General features: G+C 46.6%; 1 protein-coding gene across 2 annotated transcripts in view; it reads left to right on the plus strand.

The window, feature by feature from the left end:
* Rpn2 (ribophorin II) overlaps window positions 1–24,189 on the plus strand; it is a 47,680-nt gene extending 23,491 nt beyond the window's left edge. Inside the window, exons 9-18 of one of the 2 annotated variants that reach the window (XM_021156957.2) lie at window positions 484–589; window positions 8,386–8,477; window positions 10,404–10,518; window positions 12,766–12,960; window positions 14,103–14,189; window positions 15,798–15,893; window positions 17,818–17,893; window positions 19,586–19,715; window positions 21,064–21,111; window positions 23,587–24,189. In XM_021156957.2, coding sequence (XP_021012616.1) covers window positions 484–589; window positions 8,386–8,477; window positions 10,404–10,518; window positions 12,766–12,960; window positions 14,103–14,189; window positions 15,798–15,893; window positions 17,818–17,893; window positions 19,586–19,715; window positions 21,064–21,111; window positions 23,587–23,599 — 958 coding nt within the window. In that variant the 3' untranslated portion in view covers window positions 23,600–24,189. The remainder of the gene's footprint in view (window positions 1–483; window positions 590–8,385; window positions 8,478–10,403; window positions 10,519–12,765; window positions 12,961–14,102; window positions 14,190–15,797; window positions 15,894–17,817; window positions 17,894–19,585; window positions 19,716–21,063; window positions 21,112–23,586) is intronic. The other variant, XM_021156958.2, reaches the window with a different exon arrangement.
* The last annotated feature ends 539 nt before the right edge of the window (window positions 24,190–24,728 follow it).

Genomic DNA, 24,728 nt, shown 5'->3' on the forward strand with positions numbered 1-24,728 from the left:
AAAAAAAAAAAAAAAAAAAAAAAAAAAAATGACACACAACTCTACTCCTCCACACAACATCTTCGGACACTTGGAGGTATAGTCGTTGGATGGTTTTGTTGATGAGCGTGATAAGGCACAGGCGCGGTGGTAAAGTGTGTGCAGCATCCCTGGGCCTGGGATTCCATCCCCACCACTAAGAAGATGGGCAACAGCAGAAAGCAAGCGACTGGGTCAGACTGCACACCTGCCTGCAGCACACCCCTTACAGGAGGGCGCTGCAGGGGTGGGGCTTTGAGGACCTGAGAGGAAGCAAAGAACAATGTATGTCCTGGATGGTGTTTGTCTCCCACACTAATTTGTGGCTGAGCTGGAGACTGCCGGGGGCATAGAGGGAGGCAGCAGGGAGTTGGAGGCCCAACTGGTGAGGGTGTTCTTATAGCTAGTGTGATGCACTCAGGACTTCTCCTGAGTTCTTGCTAATGTTGCCCTCACTCCCAACAGGAATGTTTTTGAGCTAAACTTCAAGAATGTTAAACTTCCCAGCGGCTACTATGACTTCTCTGTCAGAGTTGAAGGTGACAGCCGTTACATTGCAAACACTGTAGAGGTAGGTGCTTTTCTTGTACCCCTACTGCCACATTAATATATCTCAAATGACCAAGGCACAAAGCCTCCGTCATGTGGTATATTGACTTTTGTGCCTGGGCCAAAGTCCCCTTTGTTCTGGGATTTTAAGCCAGGGCTGCACTCTGTACACTCTTCTCTTCTCTTCCATCCCATCTCCAACTGTGAGGAGCATAGGCTGCCCTTCGCCTTCATTCATTTTTACAATGTAGTTTTCTAATGAGCTGTGGAGTGTTGTGGGTATGGGCCTGACCAGTGCTGTGATCTTAGTCACTCACTTTGATCCTCACACCGTCCTAATTTTGCCTTTGAAGACACCTTTGACATTCTCTTTAAACAAGAAGAATAGGCAACTGGAAGGGTTGACCTTTTCAAAAGCAGGCCCTACTTACTGGGTAGATACTTATTCTGAAGTGTGACAGAAAGGAAGATGTTTTCTGAAACTCCAGGCCTTGCCTCATGTCTGACCTTTTGGGCACAGACAACTGATCTCATCCACTCGCTAGAACATAGATTGGATAGGAATTAATTTTTTGTGTATCTTGAACCTTTAAATTTCGTATGATTTCACTGCAGTTTCCTCTGAGAGGCCCTACTTGCAGCATCACATGTTACCTACTGAGAGGCCTTGTTTTCCTTGTTGCCTTGTCTTTCTTCTCCTGTGCCTTGGAAACGGCTTTTTAGCGACGTTGCTGGGCTGGCACTTGAGGCTTTTGTTCCCTTCATGTTTGTTTCTAGTCACTCACCAAGTGCTGCACAGCCCACTCTAATGTCTTCCAAGAAGCCTTGGTTTTATTAGACACTGCCAATGGCTCTGTATTCTCTCCAGTGTTGGCATCACCCGTGTTTATGGTCTGTAGTCTAGAGGGTTCCTTGTGATTTTTCTTTGTTGTGAGGTTGAGTGCTGTTCTTGTGGTTAATGGGCGGCTTGGGCTTCCTCCCTGTGAACTGTATGTCCATTGCTGGTTTCTTCACTTTCTCCTTACTGGCTTTCAGGAGTAGCATCTGTGCTAGACACTGAGCCATAGTTCTAAACTTCAGGTTTCTTCTCAGTATTATTTTATGGATTCTTGATGTACACAAGTTTTAAAGCTTTTTTTCTTGATTGTGGAGGTGGTATTTATTTCTGTTATTGTTGGGTTTTTGTTGTTGTTGTTTTTTAGGGATGTGTTTGGTACATGCATATGTGTACACTGTGTGCAGATATGCTCACATGTTATATATATGTATAGAGACCAGAGGTGCACCTTAGGTGTCTGTCTCTGTCACTCTCCATTCCTCTGCATTTAAGATAGAATCTGTCACCAAGCAGTGGTGGCGCACGCCTTTAATCCCAGCATTTGGAAGGCAGAGGCAGGTGGATTTCTGAGTTCTAGGCCAGCCTGGTCTACAGAGTGAGTTCCAGGGCAGTCAGGGCTATACAGTGAGAGCCTGTCTCAAAAAAAGACAGAATCTGTCACTGAATATGGAACCTGCCATTTTGCTTGGCTGGCTGGCCAGTATCCACTGAATAGGGGAACCCACTTGTCTCTACACACACGCACGCCCAGTGCTGGTGTAACAGATTTGTACCTCCATGCCAGGGTTTGTCTGGGGACTAGCAAAACCGTGGAGTGACAGGAAGGAGAATGTCAGTTCCCACAAGTTGTTCTCTAACCCCTGTACATCTGCTGAGGCATGCACACACATACTCATACACACACAGATAAATAGAATTAGATTTGTTAAAATAACCCTTCTCATAGCACCTCACGGGGAACTCCTCGGGGCTCCCCTCCAGCGGCCCCCTCCCTCAGGCTCCCCCCCAGCATCAGACACTTCACCTGGTTCCCTCCCTCAGGCTCCCCCACAGCATCAGATACTTCACCTGGTTCCCTCCCTCAGGCTCCCCCACAGCATCAGACACTTCACCTGGTTCTCGGTCTGCTTCCCAGGCCTTCTCCACTTGAGCTGAGCACATTGTATCACCATTATCTCCTACATGTGTTGCTTTTCCTTTAGGCGAGGAACTTCCTGTGGCTAGAAGCCACACTTTGATCGGTTAATGGTCAGTTTCTATAGTAGACTATGTAGAGAAAGAAAAGGAATCTTTTCCCACATTCTAGGGTGTTTAGAACAGGCTGCAGTGTGGTAATCTCCAAATGGGGGGACTTAATGCATTCTTTCTTCTCTCTCTCAATCCCCTCTCCCTTTGCACCCCTCCCTCTTCTCCCCTTCCTTCCTCCCTCTCTTCTCTGTGACTTTATTGAGATATAATTTACAATCCCATGAAATTTACTCATTGGAAGTATGTAGTTAGATATTCTTGGTGTGTGTTTAGAACTGTCTATTCTAGAACATTTTGATCATCCTAGAAAGCAGACTCTTAGCACTAGCCGCTTTCCCGTCCCTCCTGTTTCCAGCCCCAGCATCTACAAATCTACTTTCTCTGTGCTTTCCTCTTCAGGATGCTCATATGACTGGGAGTCACACAATATGCTAACTTCTGCCTCTGGAATTGTTTCTCGTTTAGTACATGCAGTATTTTTAGAATTGTTCATGTTTTACCCTATTTAAGTACTTTATTCATTTGTGGGGCTGACTAAAAAACACGTTGTTTATTTATATTTGGTACTTGTACTTAAACACTGTGTGTTTTTAAGATTTATTTTTATGTATGAGTGTCTTTCTTACCTGCATGTATCTAAGTGCACCAAGTGTGCCTAGTGCCCACAGAGGCCAGAAGAGGGCCTTGGATCCCCAGAAACTGGAGCTAGGGACGGCTGGCTGGGCCATGTGGGTGCTAGTAATCAAACCCAGGCCCTCTGCTGAGCCATCTCGCCACCCCCATCCCACCCCCATACCTCCACTTCCGTTTGCTTCTCTTTTAAATGTTTGACTCAGAAGAGTTCTTTATAGATCTTTGGCTATAATTTCCTTGTCAGATACATGATTTACAGAAATTTTCTCCCACTCTTTAAGTGGTCTTCAGTTTTTCTTGATACTGTCTTTTTAAACGCAAAAGATTTTAATTTATGTTTTCTCTTGTCACTTGTGATTTAGATATTATATAAGAAACCATTTTCTAAACCAAAATCATAGAGATGCTTTTTAATAAGAATTTTATATTTTCAAAAGCTCTTAACCTAAGGTCTTTGATGTGCTTTGAGATGCTTTTGTGTGTCTTTGACCTCTTTCTTCTGGGCATGGAGACTCGGTTGTCCAAGTGCCATTTGTGACAGACTATTCTTTGCTCATTGAATTGTCTTGACATTGTCAGAACTTGATTGGCCATAAATTTAAAGGTTCATTTTTGGACCCAGAATTCAATTCCATTAATCTATTTTGTCTGTAATCCAGTAGTGCCCTGTGGATTATTGTAACACTCGGCTTCTTGAAATGTCAAGTCTGCTGTTTGTCCAAGTGTTTTTGTAGTTGTTGGAAAAACTAAGCACAGAATAGCAGAATTGTCTAATAGCTCCGGATGCAACTGTGGTCAGCCCTTACTGAGACCATTTATTGTCCTGCCCCTTTCCAGGGATGGATAAGCAGAAAAAAAATTTTCTCTTCCACTTTATCACATTGGAGCTCGGTGTGTGTCCATTTGTGTATGTGGGCATGTGTGTGTGTTTTGATTCTTGCTGTATGTAAGTACAACTGTACTATGTAATTTCAGTAATAGTCACCTTTTGAGCCTAAGAACAGGTCAGCAAGCCCTGTTTGCTCCCCCTTCGAGATGCCAGCATTGGTTAGAGTGCATTAGCGGTGCTTCATGTGGAAACCTGTAATAGTACCCATTGACACGGGGCTGGCTGTCAGGGGAACAGGGCTTGGAAGCTTTCATTAGCATTAATTGCCTCTAATGCACCATCATTTTTGACAGTAATAAGCCAAATGGGGAGTTATTACTCTCAGCAGAAAGACCACGTTTCCTGGTGTTTAAACATTTTGGGGGTGTATGTATATAGGATACACTGCAAGCAATGAAAGAGGTGGTGTGTTCTCCTGTGTAAAGCAGGCCTGTGCATTACAGTGGGCACACAGCCCCTTTCCTGTTTGAGACTAACCCCACAACACTGGTTTGAAGGAAGAGTTAGTTAACCAACTGGGACTCTACGGAGTCTTAAAACAGGCCTGCAAAAGTTCTGGTTTTTATTGCACACTTTGCTGTAAAAGAGTGGCATAGGAATGCTTTTCTTATGACTGTTTCCAGAAGTCCATTTGTTGTGAGATATTTTTAGGAGCAAAGGTTTGTTTTAAGCTGTTCTGTCTATTCGCTAACAGTCCTGCAGTGTTTCTGTGCAGCAGGGCGTTTGGCAGCCTTTTAAAATAGGAAAGCAAAGTCAACTACTCAAGTTCACTCAGTTTGCCATTCCTTGTGTGCGTTCCTTGTGTGCATTCCTTGTGTCTGTATCGTCTGGGAACGTGTGAGGCGATTCCTTCAGTGTAAACACTCAGTGCAGTCCTGATGAGCAGGCTCTGATGGCTGTGTTTCTGCTCATGGGTAAGAAACTTGACGGCTTCCTTATTGCTATGTTTAGGATACTCTGAAAGAGCCTTGTCTGATCCTTATCTACTTGTCTGTCTCTATCTACTGAGAGAAAAAAAAAGATTACTTTGAATATTAAATGTATTCTTTGACAATTTCATACATGCACACGGTGCATTCTTGCTACAGCCCCCTCCCTCTCTTAGTCCTCTCCACCCTCGTCAGCTCCTCTCCTCCCTACAAGTCTCCCTCCTATTCTCACATTTTTGTTTTGTTTCTGTTTTTGCCTGTTTTGAATTTTAAAAACAGGAATTAAATATACATGTAGATGTGTGGGTTTTTTTTTCAAAGTACAGGAAAAGAATAATATGAGTCTTTCTCCATGCTCTCAGCTCAGTCGTTCTCAGAGAAGTCTGTCTGTCATCAATAGCTTCTGGGTGCTAAGAAAAAGTAAAAGATGAGGCTCTGTAGACCAGGCTGGCCTCGAACTCAGAAATCCACCCTGCCTCTGCCTCCCAAGTGCTGGGATTAAAGGCGTGCGCCACCACGCCCGGCGACTCAATGGGTTAAGAGTACTTGCTGCTCTTCCAGAAGACCTGAGTTTAGTTCCCAGCGTCCATATCTGACAGTTCACAACTGCCTATAACTGCAGCTCTTGGGGATCTAATAGCTCTGTCCTCCAAGGACAGCGTGCACACATGTGTATGGAGCAGCCACACTCAGACACATACACATCATTTAAAATAATATATTTTTAAGGTAATAGAAAAAAGCTTTTTTATTTGTCGTGGAGGGATCATTTGATAAAGTTATATTTTTTGTCTTTATCACAAGTAGAAGTGTATACCAGTCTGGCCACATGTGTTGTTCAGATTTCTTGGGCAGCGTCTTTGCCTGAGCTTTCCGATTGTGTGTTGTCTGATAGAAATACCAAGAACCTCTATAGACCTGACTTCATATAAGAGAGCTTGATCTGATTCTGAACCTACCCTGTGTGTGGCTAGTTCTTCTATGGCTTGCTTGTGTGTGGTAAGGTGTGTTGGGGGTATTTCTTTCCATAGCTTGCCTGTGTAGTGAGTTGGAGGTGGGGCTTTTAGTTCTTCCCATGCTTGCCTGTGTGTATATGTGTGTGTATATTGGGGGAGGGGATGCATTTAATTTTTTCCCTGGCTTGTCCATTTGATGATTTGCTTCTCCTGCCTCTGCTGCTGTAACCGTGGAGATACCTGTCTCATTGCCAGGCAGCCATGCCAGATAGAATTCTGCCAGTGAGTGGCTGTGTATCCACTAAAAGAGTCCGACAGCCTCTGATCAGAACTCTTTCACATTCCCAAGTTTTCTTCAACAAAACAAAAAATTATTCAGCCAGATAACTGAAGCTGCTGTTACACAATGGTTTTTTATCGAAGCAGGAGAAAAGACTGCTAAAAGGTGTTCCTTTGCTTTTCTTGTTTTGGTCTTGATTTGAGCTGTCATACCTTGGTGTGGCCCCTTAAAAAATGCCATGGCTCTTCTTCCAGTATTTGTACAGGTTGCTCTTTTCCTTGGTCCCAGCAGTTAAGCAAAACGATTGGATCTGCCAAGGATCTCTCTGTTATACTCAAGCCTGCCATGTTGAAGGATTCATGAATACATTTGCACATGTGCACAAAAATGTGCCTTGCCTTTGCATAATTTACACATTCAGACTTAGATTTTTAACATGTTTTCTGTATCTTTTAGGTATTTACATTTATTTTAACCTAACTTTAAAATTTATTTCCTGGCATTAGGAATGTTTATAAAGGAAGAGCCAGGATGGTCTGGTTTGCACTAGAACAGATTCCAGATCTTACTGGTTGGAAACAACCAAGGGTTTTTTTTTTTTGCCTACAACAGGAGTATTTAGTGAGTCAGTTGGAGGCTCTGCTTCATGTCATCTTATCAGAAAGCCTGACTAAAGGAGCAAGCCTGTGTCTGGACATAGTTTGTGTTCTTAAGACTTCCACAAAAATAATATCGTCTCCTTCTCCTCACATTTATGCTTCTCAGTGACTCCAAGGGGAACAGAGGCCATAGTGTGCCGACCAGTACACAGTAGTGGGAGCTACTTGACTAACAGTATGGAGATTCGCCATGGCATCTGACATCTGCGTGGAGAGGGTTACTGCACGAAAACTTAGTAAGAGGCAGAGCCTGATCAGGATTCTGATCCCTGATCATGCCCTCTGCAGTCTCTGATGCCCACACCTGACATAGCACTGCCTTCCTGCTGTGTAGAATGACATGGCTTTACGGAGCCAGGGCCTTCCATAGAGTACATGCCGAGTAAATCCTTGCAGTCGGCAGGACTTCCCAGCATGAGTTATTTAGACCTTACTTAAGGACCACTCCATGTTTGGTTGGTTGGTTTTTGGTTTTTTGAGGTGATCTGTATAGCCTGGGGTGTCCTGGAACTTGCTCTATAGACCAGGCTGACCTCGAAATCAGAGATTGACTGCCTCTGGCTCCTGCGTGCTGGAATTAAAGGCGAGCACCACCACCGCCGCCAGGTTATTAACTTTAAGGATCTTCCTTTTTTTTTTTTTTTTTTTTTTTTAAACAACAAACAAACAAAAACTTGCCCTGCTTTTCCAACTTTGAAGATACATGTGAAATCTAGAGATGTAATGAAGGGCAAGAGCCGGGTCTTACCACTTAGGGCTCAGGATGGGGCTGGGGAAAGGTGCATCTGGCCTGGTTTACAGTGGTCTCGAAGACTCCTATCCTAGAATTCTTGTCCTGTCTTTATTCACTTTTAAGAGAACATTTTACAGTTTGGGTTATAGGTCAGTAGGTAAAACACTTGCCAAGCATAGACAAAGCTGTGTAAAGCCAGACATGGTGGCACACCTTTCTACTCCAGCCAGCCATTTAGGAGGTGGAATCAGAAGGATCAGTAGTTCAAGGCCAGCCTAGGCCATATGGGATGGACTCAAAAACATAAGAAAGGAGCTGGGCCTTTAGTCCCAGCATTCGGGAGGCAGAGGCAGGCGGATTTCTGAGTTCAAGGCCAGCCTGGTCTACAGAGTGAGCTCCAGGACAGCCAGGGCTATATAGAGAAACCCTGTCTCTAAAAACCAAATAAATAAATAAATAACAAAAAAAAAGTAAGAAAGGAAGGAAAAAAGTAGAAAATATTGTTCTGTGGCTGTGACTTGGTGGTGGTCCTTATCTACCAAATATAGGAGATTCTAGATTATATGCACATGGACACACACACACAGAGGAAGGCTTTGGTATACATGTCTCATACCCATCAGGTGATGAATGTCTTTCATGTTTTGCTGTAGCTTCGAGTCAAGATCTCCACTGAAGTTGGCATCACAAATGTTGATCTTTCCACTGTGGATAAGGATCAGAGCATTGCACCCAAAACTACCCGGTAAGTGGGCTGCCACCTGGGCCTGAGGACCCCCAAGCTTCAGAGCTGGAAAGAACATAACCAAGGCACTGTTCCCTACTCGCCACCCCCACCCCACCAGCTGGTGTCTCTGTGATGGCAGTGACCCCACTCTCATCCCAAATTCAAGAGACTATGGTTTCAGTGGTGTTGCTCTAGGGATCCTCGTGGGCAGGTCCCAGATGTGGGCCTGCTAGTTGTTCATGCTAGTGTTTGGTTCATGAGCCAACTCTGTTACCTCAGGGAATCAACCTCTATCTAGTCCACTCTTCCGAGGAAACAGTGGGTTAATCTGTATTGTACTGCAGTCTTGTCTTCAGAGTCCTGAATAAGCCTTTGGTGTGTCCTAATGGAAACTTTCTGGCCAGTGGTAGTCTAAATCCAGTTTGAAAGCCTTAGACCTAGCTCTTAAACAGTGCTTCTCAACCTTCCTGATGCTGTGACCCTTTGATACAGTGACCCCCAAATACAAGGTTATTTTTGTTGCTACTTCATAAGTGCAATTTTGCTACTGCTAATGAGTTGTAACGTAGATATGGTGACTGACGAGCTGAGAACTGCTGTAAGACCAGTGTGCCTCTACTACATGGAAGCTCCTGGTGCCCTGGGCACCGCTTCAGAATCTTGTTTTGTTTTGTTTTTTAAGTGCAAACTCCTAGGGAACCATTAACATTTTTAACATAAAAACATGGAACACTTCAAATTTGCATGTCACCTTTGCACAAGAGCCATAATGGTCTCTGTATCATGACAGATTTTTAACACAAGTGGTGCTGAAGTAACACTAGCCATTAACATTTGATCAGGATTGGCCAGAATGCTTGGTGAAGACCATTTGTCAGTATCACCTAGACCCCTATTTTTGGGGGTAGCATGGGAGGGGTTTGTCTTTGGTGTAGCTCAGATCCCAACTGTACTCTGATGGAGTGGCTGTAGAGGCAGGGAAACTCTAAAGCTATTTTGAAGGCAAGGCATGCTTTAAGCTGCTTTTTCATTGGAGGCATGTAGAGCTAGATTTTATGCCCTGTAGCGTTAGTGGGGAGCAGTGTTTGAGAATGCACTACAGTAATGTCTGGAAAAGTGGTTTGCAAAGTTAATTCTCTGTAGACTTGGTCTTCGTTAGTCAATATAAACTGAGAATGTAAAATGAAGCCAGGTGTGATCTCTGTAACTGGTTGGCTTGCTGACCCTCAGCTGTCTTTCTCTGAAGTCCCAGGAGACCTCTATGGAAAGACAGCTTTCCTCATCAGGTCTGCCTTCCAAGAAAATGTCTTTTTAAAAGCCAATTTCACAGCAGAAGAATAAATTGAGACGGTCCAGGAAACAAAGCATAAAAAAGAAAATGCCTAGCACCCCTTCTGCTTTGCACCCCAGCCTCCTGCCCCTGTCAGCCTCAGTGCTGCTGGCGGCGTCGACCTGTGACTGTCCCTCTGCACTCTGTCAGCCCTGCAGTGTGCACGTACGCTCCCTGCACCTGAGCTGGGCCAGTTAAGGGCACGAGTCAGTGAATGAAGGCCTGGAGGTATACATTCTCATAGAGCGTTTCCCCAGACCCTGGGTCAGGTTTTCTCTGTGTTTTTCCTCAGTCCTGGCCTGCAGCTGAGATTGGAGGCTTAGTGGTCGGGTCAGCCTTTCTGGTCCACCTTGGCTGGCATGCATGAGACCCTGAGTTCTAGCTCCAGCACCAAATAAACAAAACAAAACAAAGACAGAAAAGAAAATGCCTCTTCAGTACAGCTGTATTGATCCGCTCGGCCTCTAGGCCACAGATATTTTTGTACGTTAGTTGGTCCACCTTGGAAGTGGTGAAATGGGACAGGGCTGGTGGGACTGTTATTATCTCTGTTTTCAGACAGGGAGATGCTGGGAAAAGACTGTCTGATGTGTATATAAAATAATCTCTTTCAGGGTGACCTACCCAGCCAAAGCCAAGGGTACATTCATCGCAGACAGCCATCAGAACTTTGCCCTGTTTTTCCAGCTGGTAGATGTGAATACCGGTGCGGAGCTCACCCCTCACCAGGTCAGGAAGTGGCCCCTGTTGTTCTCCTGTCCAGAAATTGAATGTCCACCAGAGCAGTGATGCTCTGACACAGATGCAAATATCACATTCCCATTTGCAGAGAGCCTGGCTGCACCCTGACTGTCTGGTCAGCCTGTCCATGTCCCATTACTCCCTCGGTAGTGAGGGAGACCCAGTAACTGAATACACACATTTTTAGAAAAAGGAAAAAGATGAGCTCAGCTCAGCGGCTGAGATGCTAGTCCTAGAAGCTTGGGGTAGCTGAGACAGGAAGATAAGCTCAGGTTTTCTTGGGAGAAATAACGCTTTTCTCTCACATTCTGTTTAGCTCTGCTGTATCCATCGGCACTGTGGTTCTCCTCCTCCGCTGTTCACTAGCATCACCCAAGGCCTTGTTAAAAACCACGTGCTTTTAATGTAAGATTTTCATAGTGTTTAGACCGTATAAGAAGGGCCCGCAAGGCGGATGACTCTGGGTAAATGTTCTTGCTATGCAAGCCTGACAATGTGAGTTCCCTCCTGGAACCCATTTAAAACCAGAGGATTAACAACTACACAGACTTGGCCTCCAGACACACGCTACTGTCCATTCCTGTGCTTAGGTCATTCCCTCTCACACACAATAAAGAGTGTTTTAAAGGAGCTAAAAAGATTTTCAACCATTTCCCCAGCAATGTGCTTGTCCTCTGACACCTTCCCTAGCTTCCCACCTCTCTGGTCCTTCTCAGTTGTCAAGGACTGATCCTGACCATGTCACATGTGGTTAGGTGTTGTACAAAGGGAATTTTAGGTAAATATTCTGAGTGCTGAAAGACAAACATTGTCAAAGCCAGTGGCCTTTGGTGTGCTGTGCTGGTGTGTTAGCCAGAGCCTGTGGACCGCTGACGTGGGTTTGTTTGCAGGCCCTGTCTCTTGTGGCCATAGATTCTGTGTATACCTGTGCCACTAGAATAGCCCTGGCTGTTGAGTTTCTCCCTGCTTTAACCCACAAACTTCAGGTAGCTTAGCCAGGACCTGTGTTCAAACTGACTTTTAAGCACTTGAGCCTCAGCATTTTCCAGTTCTCTCCCAGAAGGACATTTGCCAGCCACATAGCACGAGGAAGAAAATGAAAAGAAATGAGAAGACTAAATGGAGGTGGGGGTGAGGCACGATAATGTAAGGAATGGGGCTTTGTCTGGATTCTGCCAGCTTCTTTCTGTAATCTGTGACTTAGTGGTGTGACATTTGAAAATGAGTGTGGCAGTACAGATGGCAGACAGGCATCCTCTCCCCACCCCTGGGCAAGACTGATTGCCTGAGTCAGGATGCTCTGCGCTGTGGGCTCCCTTCCCTCAATAGTGTGGTGTGTGTACTCTCAAATGAGATTTATGCTTTATGTGTAGGTGCAGCGCTAGCTGTGTTGCTATGGCAACTCATTTAATGCTCTAGCCTTCTAACCTATAAATTGGAGCCAGCCACTTGTCTTGTTGAATTCTTTGCCTTGAAGCCTTTGAAAGGAAAACCTTGTGTGGATATTAAGTTTTGTTGCAGTGCTAACACACATTGACAAGACCTTAGTTTCTTATACCATAACTGACTAGACTCAGAACCACTGTACTGAGGCTGGACAGGTACAGATGGATGGTGGTCGAGTGGCTCCTACTTCCCAGGCTCTGTGCTTCATGCTTCACACGCAGGCACACAGGCATCTTTAACATATTTCTGTGGTAAAGATGGAGAAGTCAAGGTACAGGAGATTAAGTGATAGGGCTACTATCACTCAGCTACTAAGTGATAGGGCTGGTCGCTGTGTTCAGAGCCAGGCTCTTTGTGACATCAGGCTGCTCTGTCCACTTAGAACTCTGCTTGCTATCAGCAGCAGAGCCTCTACTGCTACATCTTGAGCTGGAAACACTAGGAAATTGAAAGCGAGCCTCATGCCGTTCCACCTCGTTTCCCTCTCTTGGCTCTCTGGTGAAGAAGTTAATTGGGCAGCAGAGTGGCCAGAAGATGGCAGGAGGGCAATTGCTCACACTAGGTGTTCAGCCTCCGAGTCGCTGAGCATTGCTGGACAGCTAAGCCAATATTCTCTCCTTTGTCAAGCAGAAAGTTGTCCCTGGGGTAGGAACTAGGGTAAGATGGCTACTCTCTCCCCTCTGAAGAGCCTGAGCCAGAGCTCTTGCTATGACAAACGAGTAGGACTCTCTATTCCTGGCCAACTCGGTGTTGGACCCTCTGATCAGATGGAATTCTTGTTCTCTCCAGACGTTTGTTCGACTTCATAACCAGAAGACTGGCCAGGAAGTGGTGTTTGTTGCTGAGCCAGATAACAAGAATGTATATAAGTTTGAACTGGACACCTCTGAAAGGAAGATTGAATTTGACTCTGCCTCTGGCACCTACACACTCTACTTAATCATCGGGGATGCCACATTGAAGAACCCCATCCTCTGGAACGTGGTATGTGCCTGTTAGGCGCCTAGGTGAGGGCTGCGGCGCCACACCTGTGAGACATAGGGTCCCACGCTGCAGCCTTAGCACATAGTAGATACCAATTGATCAGACAAATGAATGAAATACACACATCCCATGAATTTCTATAACTATTTTATTGGAAAGGTTTTCTGGTTACAGAAGGCATTGGGGCATTCATCGATGAACAAATAGTCTAGGTCTTTGGGATCTGTTGTAGCCTGGGGAAGAAGAGGGCAGGGAGTGGACTGTAGGTGTGCAGAGCGCTAGTTAACCGTGTCCAGCAATTACGTGATTGTGCATTAGGTTTCATGGTTCTTCCTGACCGGCCTTACTTTTTTGATAGTTCCGATGACAGAAACATGAAATGCAGCTTTAGAGCAAGAGATTAAGTAAGGAACCATGGGGCTTCTTGGAAGAGTATCTGGGAGTGCATGTTAAGGAGCAGCCTCCAGAGAAGGGAGATGGAGGCTTCTGAGCCTTTAGTCTAAGGAAGGAGCAGGAAGTAGAGTGTGTTTGGGAAGTGGCAGAGGGCAGTTAGCAAAGTCAGCCAGGCCTGTCTCCCTGCAGGATGAAGGGGCAGCTGCCTTTCTTCTGCTACTTCCAAGATTCCCTTTCTTCTTCTGGACTTGATACTTTTGTGCCATTTTTTTTTTTTAATGTGATTAAATCACACTTCGCAGGGACACCTGGCAGTGTCATGATGACAGCCAGTGCGCCAGCTGGGGTTTTCTGTAATGAGCAGCTCTAGGGGGGCTTTCCCACTATGCCAGTAGGAAATTGGAATCCTTACTCTAAAAGGCACTTTTGGCAAATGCTGGGTTTGTTTTAGAGATTTTCTTTTTTGGGGGGGTGGCGGGGGAGTTCGAGACAGGGTTTCTCTGTATAGCCCTGGCTGTCCTGGAACTCACTCTGAAGACCAGGCTGACCTCAAACTCAGAAATCCGCCTGCCTCTGTCCCCCTTTGCTGGATTAAAGGCGTGCGCCACCACGCCCGGCTGTTCTTGAGATTTTCATTGCCTCGTTTGTCAGCTCATGGATGACAAGTGATTGGACTGTGGAGAGCCTTTTTGGCGTGGACTTGGCCTTTTCTTCCCCTGTACCTCTAAACACCAGTCTTGTTTTTTCAGGCTGACGTGGTTATCAAGTTCCCTGAAGAAGAAGCCCCCTCTACTGTGCTGTCCCAGAACCTTTTTACCCCAAAACAGGAAATTCAGGTAAAGTTCAAAGGTGTTATCCACTAAACCTAGTGCTGAAATGGACTCAGGGAGAGAAAACTGCAAACTCATGGGCTATGGCTCTGTCCCTTCGGCCTGTTTGCACGTGGTGCTCTATGGTGTGAGCCTTACCGCCCTGGGAATTGGGCGGGGCAAGTTAGTGGTCCCATCTTCCAGCTGAAAACACAGCAGAGATGACACCAGATCCCAGACACTAGATCCCAGGCCACCCCTGGGCAATCCTGGGCAGATTCTTGTCTGTCTCAGGCCACTCCCTTCCTTGTCACACAAAATAAACCCTACCCAGCCCAGCCCATCAGAGGTTAGGACCAAAATAGATAAGTAAGGAGAGGCTTTTCAGTCTCTCTGAAAGCCTTCCTAGAATAAACACAGGTAAGGAATGTGAGGTAGGTCCCGCAGTGCACTGCTCTGCCATCGTGAGATTCAGTCCTCTTAGCAGCATGGAGCCTACTTGTGAGTGAGTAGGGAGTGTGAAGAGAGAGACTAGCCAGGGGTGGCGGCCTGCACCTGTACTCCCAGCATCCACCGATGCAGAGGCAGAGGCAAGAGGATCCTAGGTTCCAAGCAGTAAAATAAAGGATGGGGCCTCAAAGGGCAGGGGGAGGAGTCTTTCTAAATCCGTGTCATGCTCTATGGCATCGTTCAGGATTAGCAGGGTTTACTGTGACAAGGAAGGGGGCTGGGGGCAATACAGGGTCCACTAGGGGCGGCAGTCATGACAGGCAGCACTAGGAAACCATGTCAGCCAAGAGGAGCCGCAGTGAGAACATGGGGCTGCAGGCTCGAGCAGAGCTCCCTCCCGCAGGAGCTGGCTTGGCTGCTCATTGGCGAGTGGGAAAGAGGCCATACATGAAGAACAGACACTTGCAAAGATGGGAGTGCACAATGTCCCAGCTCATCTGTCCCTCCCTAGTCCCATTTCTTTACTTAGAAACTGAGGCACAGGGTTCCATGCCTCTAGTCTCACGGCCAAACATCGTTTGGGCCCGAGTATATTCTGTGGACTCCTAGTGCATTGCTACATCTGCTATCCCAGGCTGTTGAGGTGAGCTCAAGCCTCAGAGATACGCTATTATCCAGCTTCCTGGCTTGACTCCAGAAGTTAAACAGATCTGGTGAGGGTGGTCTGTTCAGGTGATCTCTAGAGCCCTGACTACGGAATAGAAGAGTAAATTAAGGGTGGCCCATCTGTAACGAGGCCCTGATGGATTCTAAAGGGGTTGCAATTACTGTTAGTTGGTCAAGTATAGCAGGGCAGTAACATGACCTAGGAACCCAGGAACATTTCTGAGGTCTGGAGTCCTTGGGTGTAATGTCCAAGTCAGCCCTAGGCCTGAGCCTTCTTTCTGACACAGCCAGGTGACCCTGGGTAGCCTCTAAATGACAGTCTTTGAGGAGAAAGGTTAGCCATACACTGGCTGGAACCAGAACAGTGGCCTGGGAAGCGATGCCTGGGATCTGAGAAGCAGCATAAAGTCAGTCAAAGCCTTGGCCTCTAGGAGGTATTTCCTCTCCTCAGTTGTTGGCATTTAGTCCCATCTGAGAAGGACACAGTCTGAAACTTTGTGATGTGTCCTCTCTTGTCAGCACCTGTTCCGAGAGCCTGAGAAGAGGCCCCCCACAGTGGTGTCCAATACATTCACGGCCCTCATCCTCTCGCCCTTGCTCCTGCTCTTTGCACTGGTAAGTCGCCATCATTAGTGTGGGCAGTGTATCTGGCTCCAGGCAGGACAGATGTAGCCATTCCAAGAGTCTTTGTGCTCTGGCCTAAGCATAGCTCTAGAGGTGTCCAGCAGCTGTGACTTGAACTAATAGGCAGAAACTTTTAGAATAAGCAGGGTTCCCCATGGTGGGGGAAGAGCCAAATAAATGCATCCATTAATAAACACATGAGAAAATTGCTGCCAGCAGTGACCAGTGTGCAGTCTGAGACCCTCTGCAGGCATACTCCAAAGAGATCAGGTGTGAGGAAAATGGAGGTTCTGTGTTGATAGCTTAAGAATGGAGAGCAAGCTGTGCATTCCAGATCTCCTAGGAGCATGAAGCTGGAATGATCGGGAGGTCCACTGAGAAGATGTGTTAATTAGTCTGCCCACACAATGAATCGGTGTGCCAGTTGTTAGCAGACTGACAGATTGCACACTGATGCCAACAGGTGTTACAGAAAGAGGCTGGCAAGGAGACTAGGTAAAGTCAGTGCAATCCTCTTCAAGGAAAAGTGTTTAAAACTGTGTTCATGTTGGTCAGCTGAGGAGGAAACACCGTGGATGTTGTAAGGGAAGGAAATTCCAACTTTAATAGTGATGTGTAGCTGGGGGGTGGTGGCAGCCACAGCAGAGGAGGCAGCACTCAGGAGGCAGAGGCAGGCAAATATCTGAGTTTGAAGTCAGCATGATCTACAGCAATGAGTTCCAGGACAGCCAGAGCTACACAGAGAAATGCGTCTCGACCAAAAAAAAAAGTTTGTGTGTGTATATATACATATGCATATGTATATACATACATGTATGAGTTTTTTGGGTTTGTTTTGTTTTTTTAGAGACAGGGTTTCTCTGTGTAGCCCTGGCTGTCCTGGAACTCACTTTGTAGACCAGGCTGGCCTCAAGTTCACAGGGATCTGGCTGCCTCTGCCTCCCAGCTGCAGGAACCAAAGGTGTGTGTCGTCACTACACCTGATTTATGTTCACTTTTTCTTTTAAAGATTTATTTTATGTATGTGAGTACACTGTCACTTTCTTCAGACACACCAGAAGAGGGCATCGGATTCCATTATAGATGGTTGTGAGTCATCATGTGGTTGCTGGGAATTGAACTCAGAACCTTTGGAAGAGCAGTCAGATGGCTCTTAACCACTGAGCCATCTCTCCAGCCCTTATGTTCACTTAAAAAAAAAAAAAGACTGTCTTGGACCAGATGTGTAGACTACAGATTGAGTTCCAAGACACCCAGGACTATATAGAGAAACCCTGTCTTGACCCCCACCCCTGGCACCCGGCCCCTGGAAAAAATTATTTTTTTCTTGACTGTGTAGATTGTGCTGGCCATGAAATCACAGAGAATGTGTCCTCTACTTCCAGATTGCCATGAAATTAATGCCAGACTCCATTTATATATTTTAACCAATAAACTTTTTTCCTTTGTTTCCCTGAAAATCATAAACATAGGTACATAACCTCGAAGGTGAGAGAATTTGGGCAAACAAAACTCTAGGTGTTATTTTTGGCAGGTTACCTGTGTTTTAAGTGAAAACTACAAAGCTTGCCACAAGCTTTCAAACAGGCCTGGTGTGCGGGTGCTTTTATATTGGGGTGATGGAGTTTCAGGAGACACAGACTCTATCCTGAGAGCACGTTCCTGCTGCCTGCCTACAGCACTGACTCCTAGAGAACTTAGTGGAAGGATCAGTCATTTTTGATCGATGCAGCTTCTTTCAGAGGGAAGAAGGGACAGTTCTTCCTGAGGACGTAGAGCAGTGTGCTTGTCACCTAGGGAAATCTCAGTCCTTCTAGTGTATGTGAACTTTGAAGCTCTGGGGCTCGGATCAGTGTTGGCATAGAATGTGTCGCCACACTTTCACATTTTAATCTTCTTTTTCTCGCTCACTCAGTGGATCCGGATTGGAGCCAATGTCTCCAACTTCACATTTGCTCCTAGCACAGTTATCTTCCACCTGGGACATGCTGGTAAGTGCCCCCGGCTGCTAATTCCATTTAACCTCCTCTGACATTTTGCCTGCCCACGCTAAAGCCCTGTTAAGTAAGCCCACAACCTATTAACTATAATGGCTTAATAGCACAACATTTCCCTCTTCCTCCTGGCCTTTCAGCACAGTTAATATGATGATAAACCTGTTTGGCCTGCCAGCTTACAACAGCTGTCATTCTATTGGGCCTCATTGTACCGGGAGGCTGTGGCAAGCCATTTACCCTCATTTAATAGCCCCGTTCATTTCCAGAGATTACTCGCTTAGTGTGTCTTTTCTGGATGAAGAGCATTTAATGCCGTTTCCAAAGGTTATCTTTCCCACCACAATGATCTTCACATTTGCTGGCAGCCCGGGCGTCTGGACAGTAATAGAAAATCCCTCCCTTGGTCACACACTGTCCTCCCTTGATCACACACTGTCCTCCCTTGGTCACACACTGTCCTCCGTTGTTTTTTGGAGAATGTAGAACCTAAAGAGCCTAAGCATAGCAAGACAGTACGTTCCCAATCCCTTTGCCTCTTTAAGGCGCCATCAGCTCTGCATCCATAGTGCATGGCCTTCAGGGGTCCACAGAAGAATCTCTTCCCAGGCAAATGTGGGAATATTTTTGAGCGAAGGGAATCTTTAACTTTGATGAGATTCTCACATTGGTCCCTGACCTCAAAACTGTGTAAGCACCTCTGTGGTAGTTCATCTGCCATCCTGGGCAGAACTGGTGGGTGACCTTTCTCGCCTGATTAGTTACTGAACTTGAATGACAGCCTACCTCGGAAGCTGAGAGCAGGTCCCGAATAGAAATGTGTTTAGAGCATGACGTTCCTTGCCAGTGTGCTTTTGTGTGCACTTACTCATTTGAGTCTCATTATTCAACACTGATCAGAGGAGTAACTGGGGCAGGCTGCTGGGGTGGAGCCTGTACAACCCAGGGCTCCCAGAGCCCTCAGGGCCTGGGTCCCACTGAGCCTTCCCAGGCCTCTGCTCACTTCCAAGCCACAGCAGCCAGTTGTTCTTAATATGATTCTAATTAAAAGGAAATGACTAATTGGTTTATGTGCTGAATGTTTTCATTAAGAATTTGAAACCTAAAGCCGGGCGTGGTGGCGCACGCCTTTAATCCCAGCACTCGGGAGGCAGAGGCAGGCGGATTTCTGAGTTCGAGGCCAGCCTGGTCTACAAAGTGAGTTCCAGGACAGCCAGGGCTACACAGAGAAACCCTGTCTCGAAAAACCAAAAAAAAAAAAGAATTTGAAACCTAAAATGATCCCAGATATGAAGGAAGCAGAGTGGATGGGAGTCTGTAGATCAGAGAGAGGCAAAGGGGCCTGAAGTCAGTCTCACCTCTAGGTTTCTTGGTAAAGAAAGCTCAAAGGCATATATGTTGGCATCTGTTGTCCGGTGTTAAGAACCGCACACCTTTAATACCAGCACTCGGGAGGCAGAGGCAGGCGGATTTCTGAGTTCGAGGCCAGCCTGGTCTACAAAGTGAGTTCTAGGATAGCCAGTGCTATACAGAGAAACCCTGTCTCAAAACAAACAAACAAACAAAGATAAAAGGGTTAAACCAAAAGGCTGCCAGGAAGTGCTGACCCTTACAGTGCAGAGCCCTGCTCCCTTCCCCCCTCCCCACTGTCATTGCTGCCTTTAACTGGATGTCATGACACTCCTGTAGCGATGCTGGGCCTCATGTATATCTACTGGACTCAGCTCAACATGTTCCAGACCCTCAAGTACCTGGCTGTCCTGGGCACTGTGACATTTCTGGCTGGCAACCGAATGCTGGCCCAGCATGCAGTTAAGAGGTGAGGCTGGGGATGAATCAAGCTCCAGGGTGGGACAAGAAACATTTGTGAGGGCACTGTGCCAGCCTAACTATGAGACCACAAAGGTATGTGGCAGAATATTGACATCCTTGGGGCAAGTCTGACACCTTCCTCCAGCCTGTTAAGGAAGCCATAAGTGTGAACAGTGGCAGATGTTTGAAAGTCAGTAATTTGTGTCCTCACATTAGAACAAGGGGGAAGCGACTACATTGTGTAATCAAGAATGTGTTAGCTGTGTGGTGTAAACATCCTTCTTGCCCTGCCCTCCTGTACCCCCAGAATGGTACCTCGACTGGGGCTCTGGATGGTGCCAGAGCTCTTCCTCCCATCTGCAGGTCTGTGCTCTGCCCCTCAGCAATTGTGTAGGCATGGCAACCCAGCGATAGCCAACTTGAGAGGCAGACAAATGCTCAGACCTTGATGTGGTGGCAGCTTGACTTTCAGAACAGAATTGGAGGCAAATTTAAATGTCACATAGGTGTTTCTCATTGATTTGACTTTATAGAACCTGACTGATTTCAGCCACGCAAAGGCCAATAAGAAAAGGTCAGAATTGCTTTCACCTTTGAAAGAAATCATTTTCAGACTCACCCTGCTTTCTCCCTCTGGGACCTTTGTTGGCAGAATGGAACTCGGAAGCACGCCCTTAAACATGCTGCCAGTTGCATCTGTCTGATCCAAGAGGGGTGGGCATCTCAAGGAGACCACTAGCGACTGGGCAGGGTGGGGGTCTCACTGTAAGCTTTCAGTGCCTCACCATGAGCTCCTGTGCAAACAACCCTGACTTCCCAGGGCCGGTCTAGGTCCCACCAGAGCTGCCTCAGTGCCCCCAGTTGTAGTTATGTCACCCCTAATACTGTGCATTGTATCCAGAAAAGGAAAGCCTGGGACTTGGTTGTTTTTCCTTCAGTGACCAGTCTGGGCTCCCAGGGCCAGAATGCTGTGTGTGCTCTGTCCCTTAACTTCTTTCTTCTGGAAATTGTCCACAAGAACAATGAAGCCAAGGGAAGAGCAGTGTGAGAAACCTATTCCCTGTAGATCCATGCGGCAGTGTGCCCACTGTGGAAGCCCACCCTACATGCACTTTCTGAAAAGACCCATGGCTCTCATTAGAGGCCTGGTGGCTCTTCGCCCCCCTCCTCTTCACAAGTCCGACAGCTTGTTTGTGCTGCCTGGGGAAAGGAGCGGCCTTGACAGGAGGTCTGGTCTGGTTTACCATGTGTGTCCTCTGCTTGTCTCTCTCTCTCTCTCTCTCTCTCTCTCTCTCTCTCTCTCTCTCACTCACTCACTGTCCTTTCTTGATTCTCAAACCTCTTTCCTTTGGCAGGATCGCTGCAGAGCAGAGCAGTAGATTGGCAAAATATAGGACACTACGGTAAAGATGAAGGGCGACTCGTCCCAGAGGCAGGCTCCCTCCCACCTTGTCCACATCATGCATGCCAGTTACTGTCCTGTTTCCACCTGCTCGTTCCTCCCCACCACTCCCTCTACCAGGGTGAATTCAGAGGCTGTTTTAAACTTGTTAAATGAGGTTGTGGCTGGCTCAGGATAGTCTTCCCAGGGGATACTGCTGTATATACAGTAGCCCCCTGTGAGAACAGGAGTTGAGGATAAGACAAGTCCAATTCGGACTTCGACAGGGCCCACATCCGTCCTGACTGCTTGGTTCACAAAGTGATGGTCCAATGGCAACTCCCGGCACACCTTGTCACTACTTCTAGGCCTTTCTGAAACATTTGGTTGAACCATGCAATTTGGTGAGATTCGCTTGTGATGACCACAGATCAAAGCCAACCGCAGAATTGTACCTGGAGCACAGGGTGTGACACACACCTTCTTTTAAGGGCTCTTGATGGGGAGGCAGATTCAGTGAAAACTGGAGCAACGGCAAGGGTAGGGTGCTGCTTCGTGGATCTGCTCCTGCAGATGAGGGGCCCATGAGAGGCTCTGTGGAGCATCCGAGTGTCCTTGTCTAGTACTTCGACATTCATCTCCCTCCCTCCAGCATTGCATGGACCGTGGTGCACCCAAAAATACCATCTCCCCAACCTGGAGGTGGGCTGGATCAGGCCTGTGTGACATAGTTGGCTGATCCTTGCCTTATACCACAAGTAGAAGAGAGAGATTTTAATTTTCACATCAGGTCTCCTTTTATCCCTTGCCTTAGAAATAGCTTTCCCTGCCAAAGAAATGAAGCAAATCCCAGCACACCTAGTTTTTAATCCTCTGGAACTAGGAAAAGTCAACAAAAACATAGGATCTAGACTTTCTCAGTGCAGTGTTAGCATAAGCCGGTCACCTTGTCCTTACCTCAGAGAGAGAATGACTTCCCCCAGGGTTAAGTGAGGTGCAGTGCTGGACATGGTAATGTCCATGGCAATGCTGGACACCTGTAATCCCGACATTTGGAAGGCAGAGGTGTGAGGCTCAGGGGATCAGTGTCCTCCTGGGCTGTAGGAGACCCTGTGTCTAGAATACTTAAATAATGAATAAACAAGCAGAACTGAGCATGTAGTCGTGAGACTCCCACCTGGTGATAGACTCTGTGGTCCAGAAGGCTCCCGAGCCCTGGCGTAGGCTGTCCCTCGCCCACCGTTGTTCTTTTGGTTTTGCCCTAAATTTCAGTTGCTCTGTCCGAGATTTACGTTCAGAACGAGTTCTTCCTGCAACAGTTGAGTTCTTTTGTTCTTTACTCTGATCCCTCCGGCTAGCCAAGTCTGGTCGGTCGTTAGAGCCTTTGGGACTTGTGGGGCCGGGGACCCCATGTGCTGGCTCAGTGCTACTGACTAAGGGCATGTGCTGGTTTGAGCGAGTGTAATGGAGTCTTTCCGTCGTTGGCCAAGGTCTGGGGTTTTGAGTTCTGCTGCTACATTTTATACCCTTGCTGTCCTTCCAGCCTGGACACTGTCAGGCACAAGCTTAATGTCAGGAACTTGTGAGCACTGGTAAAGATTTAAAGGCACGTCCTGATCTGTACGCTCCAGCGCCGTGCCTGCATGCCCTCCTGAGGACTGCTTTATCAGTTGGGTTGAAGCCTGCCGTTCTGTGAGACTGGTAGGATCTTACCGGTCCTTACTGTGGTCCACCCGCCCGCCGCCTGCTAAGACCGTGCTCTGGTGCGCCTGCTGCTTGCTTGCCACTCGTCCCTGGTGCTCTCCACTCGGTTACATTCCCCTCTCCTGCCTCCATAGCACTTCCCACAGGGACTGGTGGGAAGAAAATGGCCGAGAGATTCTCATCTGAGAAGTGCCCTATCCCAGCACTCAAGAGATTGAGGCAGGAAGATCATAAGTTTGGGGCCAGCCTGAGCTACATAACAAAACCCTAGCTCAAAAAAAAAAAAAAAAAAAAAGTACTCAAACCTACCAACCAGCCAGCCAACTAGCCTACAAACCAAAAAAGGAAGGAAGAGCAAACGAACAAAACAGTGGTTTTATGAGCTAAGGGCCCTTTTCCATACTTTCTCTGTGTTAGGTTAGTTGCTGAGTCTGTACTGGCAAGAATGCAGGCAGCCAGCAGGATTAAACTCTGATTCTTTCTGACTGAAGTCTTCCCTGTTTGGGCCTGTACTGTGAGGGGTGTGCCTGGAATTACCTCATCCCTGTATTTTCACGTGCTCCCTCCTCAGTCCTCAGCTTACTTCATGGTTTTCAGGTCGTCATGGGCCTCAGCTATTTTTTTTTAAATGAGACGGGGCATTTACAAGTAGAACCAGTAGATACAGGCTGTCCCCTTGTCAATTACATCTTCCAGTGGGAGAATGACTTAGTTTCCCTGTTGTCCCATGTAAGGACTGTAACTGTTCTTTTAAACCATCAGTGATTGTATGTCTGTCTTCGTTTCCTTCCAGAACAGCACATTAGTTCCAGAAGTCTGAAGACCCTGAAGACTGAAATGAACATTTAACAAGGCGTGGAGACAGCTCATGGTGTGCAAGGAAGAACTGGGGCAGAGCAGGAGGGAGGAGATGCCTGTTCTTTAAAAAGAGAAGAGCTGAGCTGTGCTTACACGTTTACTTGTTTCTCACTTTTTGCTTCACAGAGCAGACATGTCTGGGCCCAGATTGTCTGTCCCTTTGTCTTGATGCCTGGCAAGATGCTGTGAATATCCCAGGCTACCCAGATGTTGTATTTGAAAAGTTGAAATCTGTAATTCATCATCAGCTTTGGAATAAAGAGAATGGTGGCCTCCCAGTGTTGATGGAGCCTTGCATGTGTGATATGAAGACTCAGCAGTCTTCAGTTGGGCCATCTCACCCCTTTCTTAAAAGTACTGAAAGTGGCTAGAAAAAGCCTGTGTCCTTTCGGCTCTAGTAGCAAACACTTTGTAGGAGCCCTGCTTGTCTTTGAAGATTCTTCTGTTCAAAAGACCTGCTCTAGGCTTTTGCCTTGAACGTTTGGGCTTAGTGTGTAGAGAAGGGTTGAAATTTTGTCAATAAATAAAGCTGACTGCCTCGGTCCATTCCTTCTGTGATAAAATGCCCCAAAGCAGCAGGTGACTTAGAAACAGTAAAATAGAGCACTTACAGGCAGTAAGATGATTTATAAGCAATAAAATAGATGGATCGATAATTTATAAATAAAAAGGTAGATTGGTGTGTGGATATAGAATATAGATAGAAAACTAGGTAGATTGGTAGGTAGGTAGATAGATAGATAGATAGATAGATAGATAGATAGATAGATAGATAGATAGATAGATAGATAGGCAGACAGGCAGCCTGGCAGGCAGGCAACCCAACAGTCCTAAGAACTAGAAGGCACTGACCTAGAAGGCACTGGCAGATCTGGTAAGTAGTAAGAGAGACTGCTCCTTCCAGATGATGTTGATGTCAATGCCGTATCAGTGTTCCCAGTGGCAGAATAACAGAAAAGCAGCTAACTTAGCTCATTCCCCTGGCCCTAGAATAAAGGTAATAAACTATACACAGTGTGAACCACCCGCCTCTTAGTGCAGTGCATTGGGGATCTTTTAGCATGGGTTTGGAAGGAC

The sequence above is a fragment of the Mus caroli genome, chromosome 2, assembly GCF_900094665.2.
Source record: "Mus caroli chromosome 2, CAROLI_EIJ_v1.1, whole genome shotgun sequence".
In the NCBI taxonomy this organism is placed as follows: domain Eukaryota; kingdom Metazoa; phylum Chordata; class Mammalia; order Rodentia; family Muridae; genus Mus; species Mus caroli.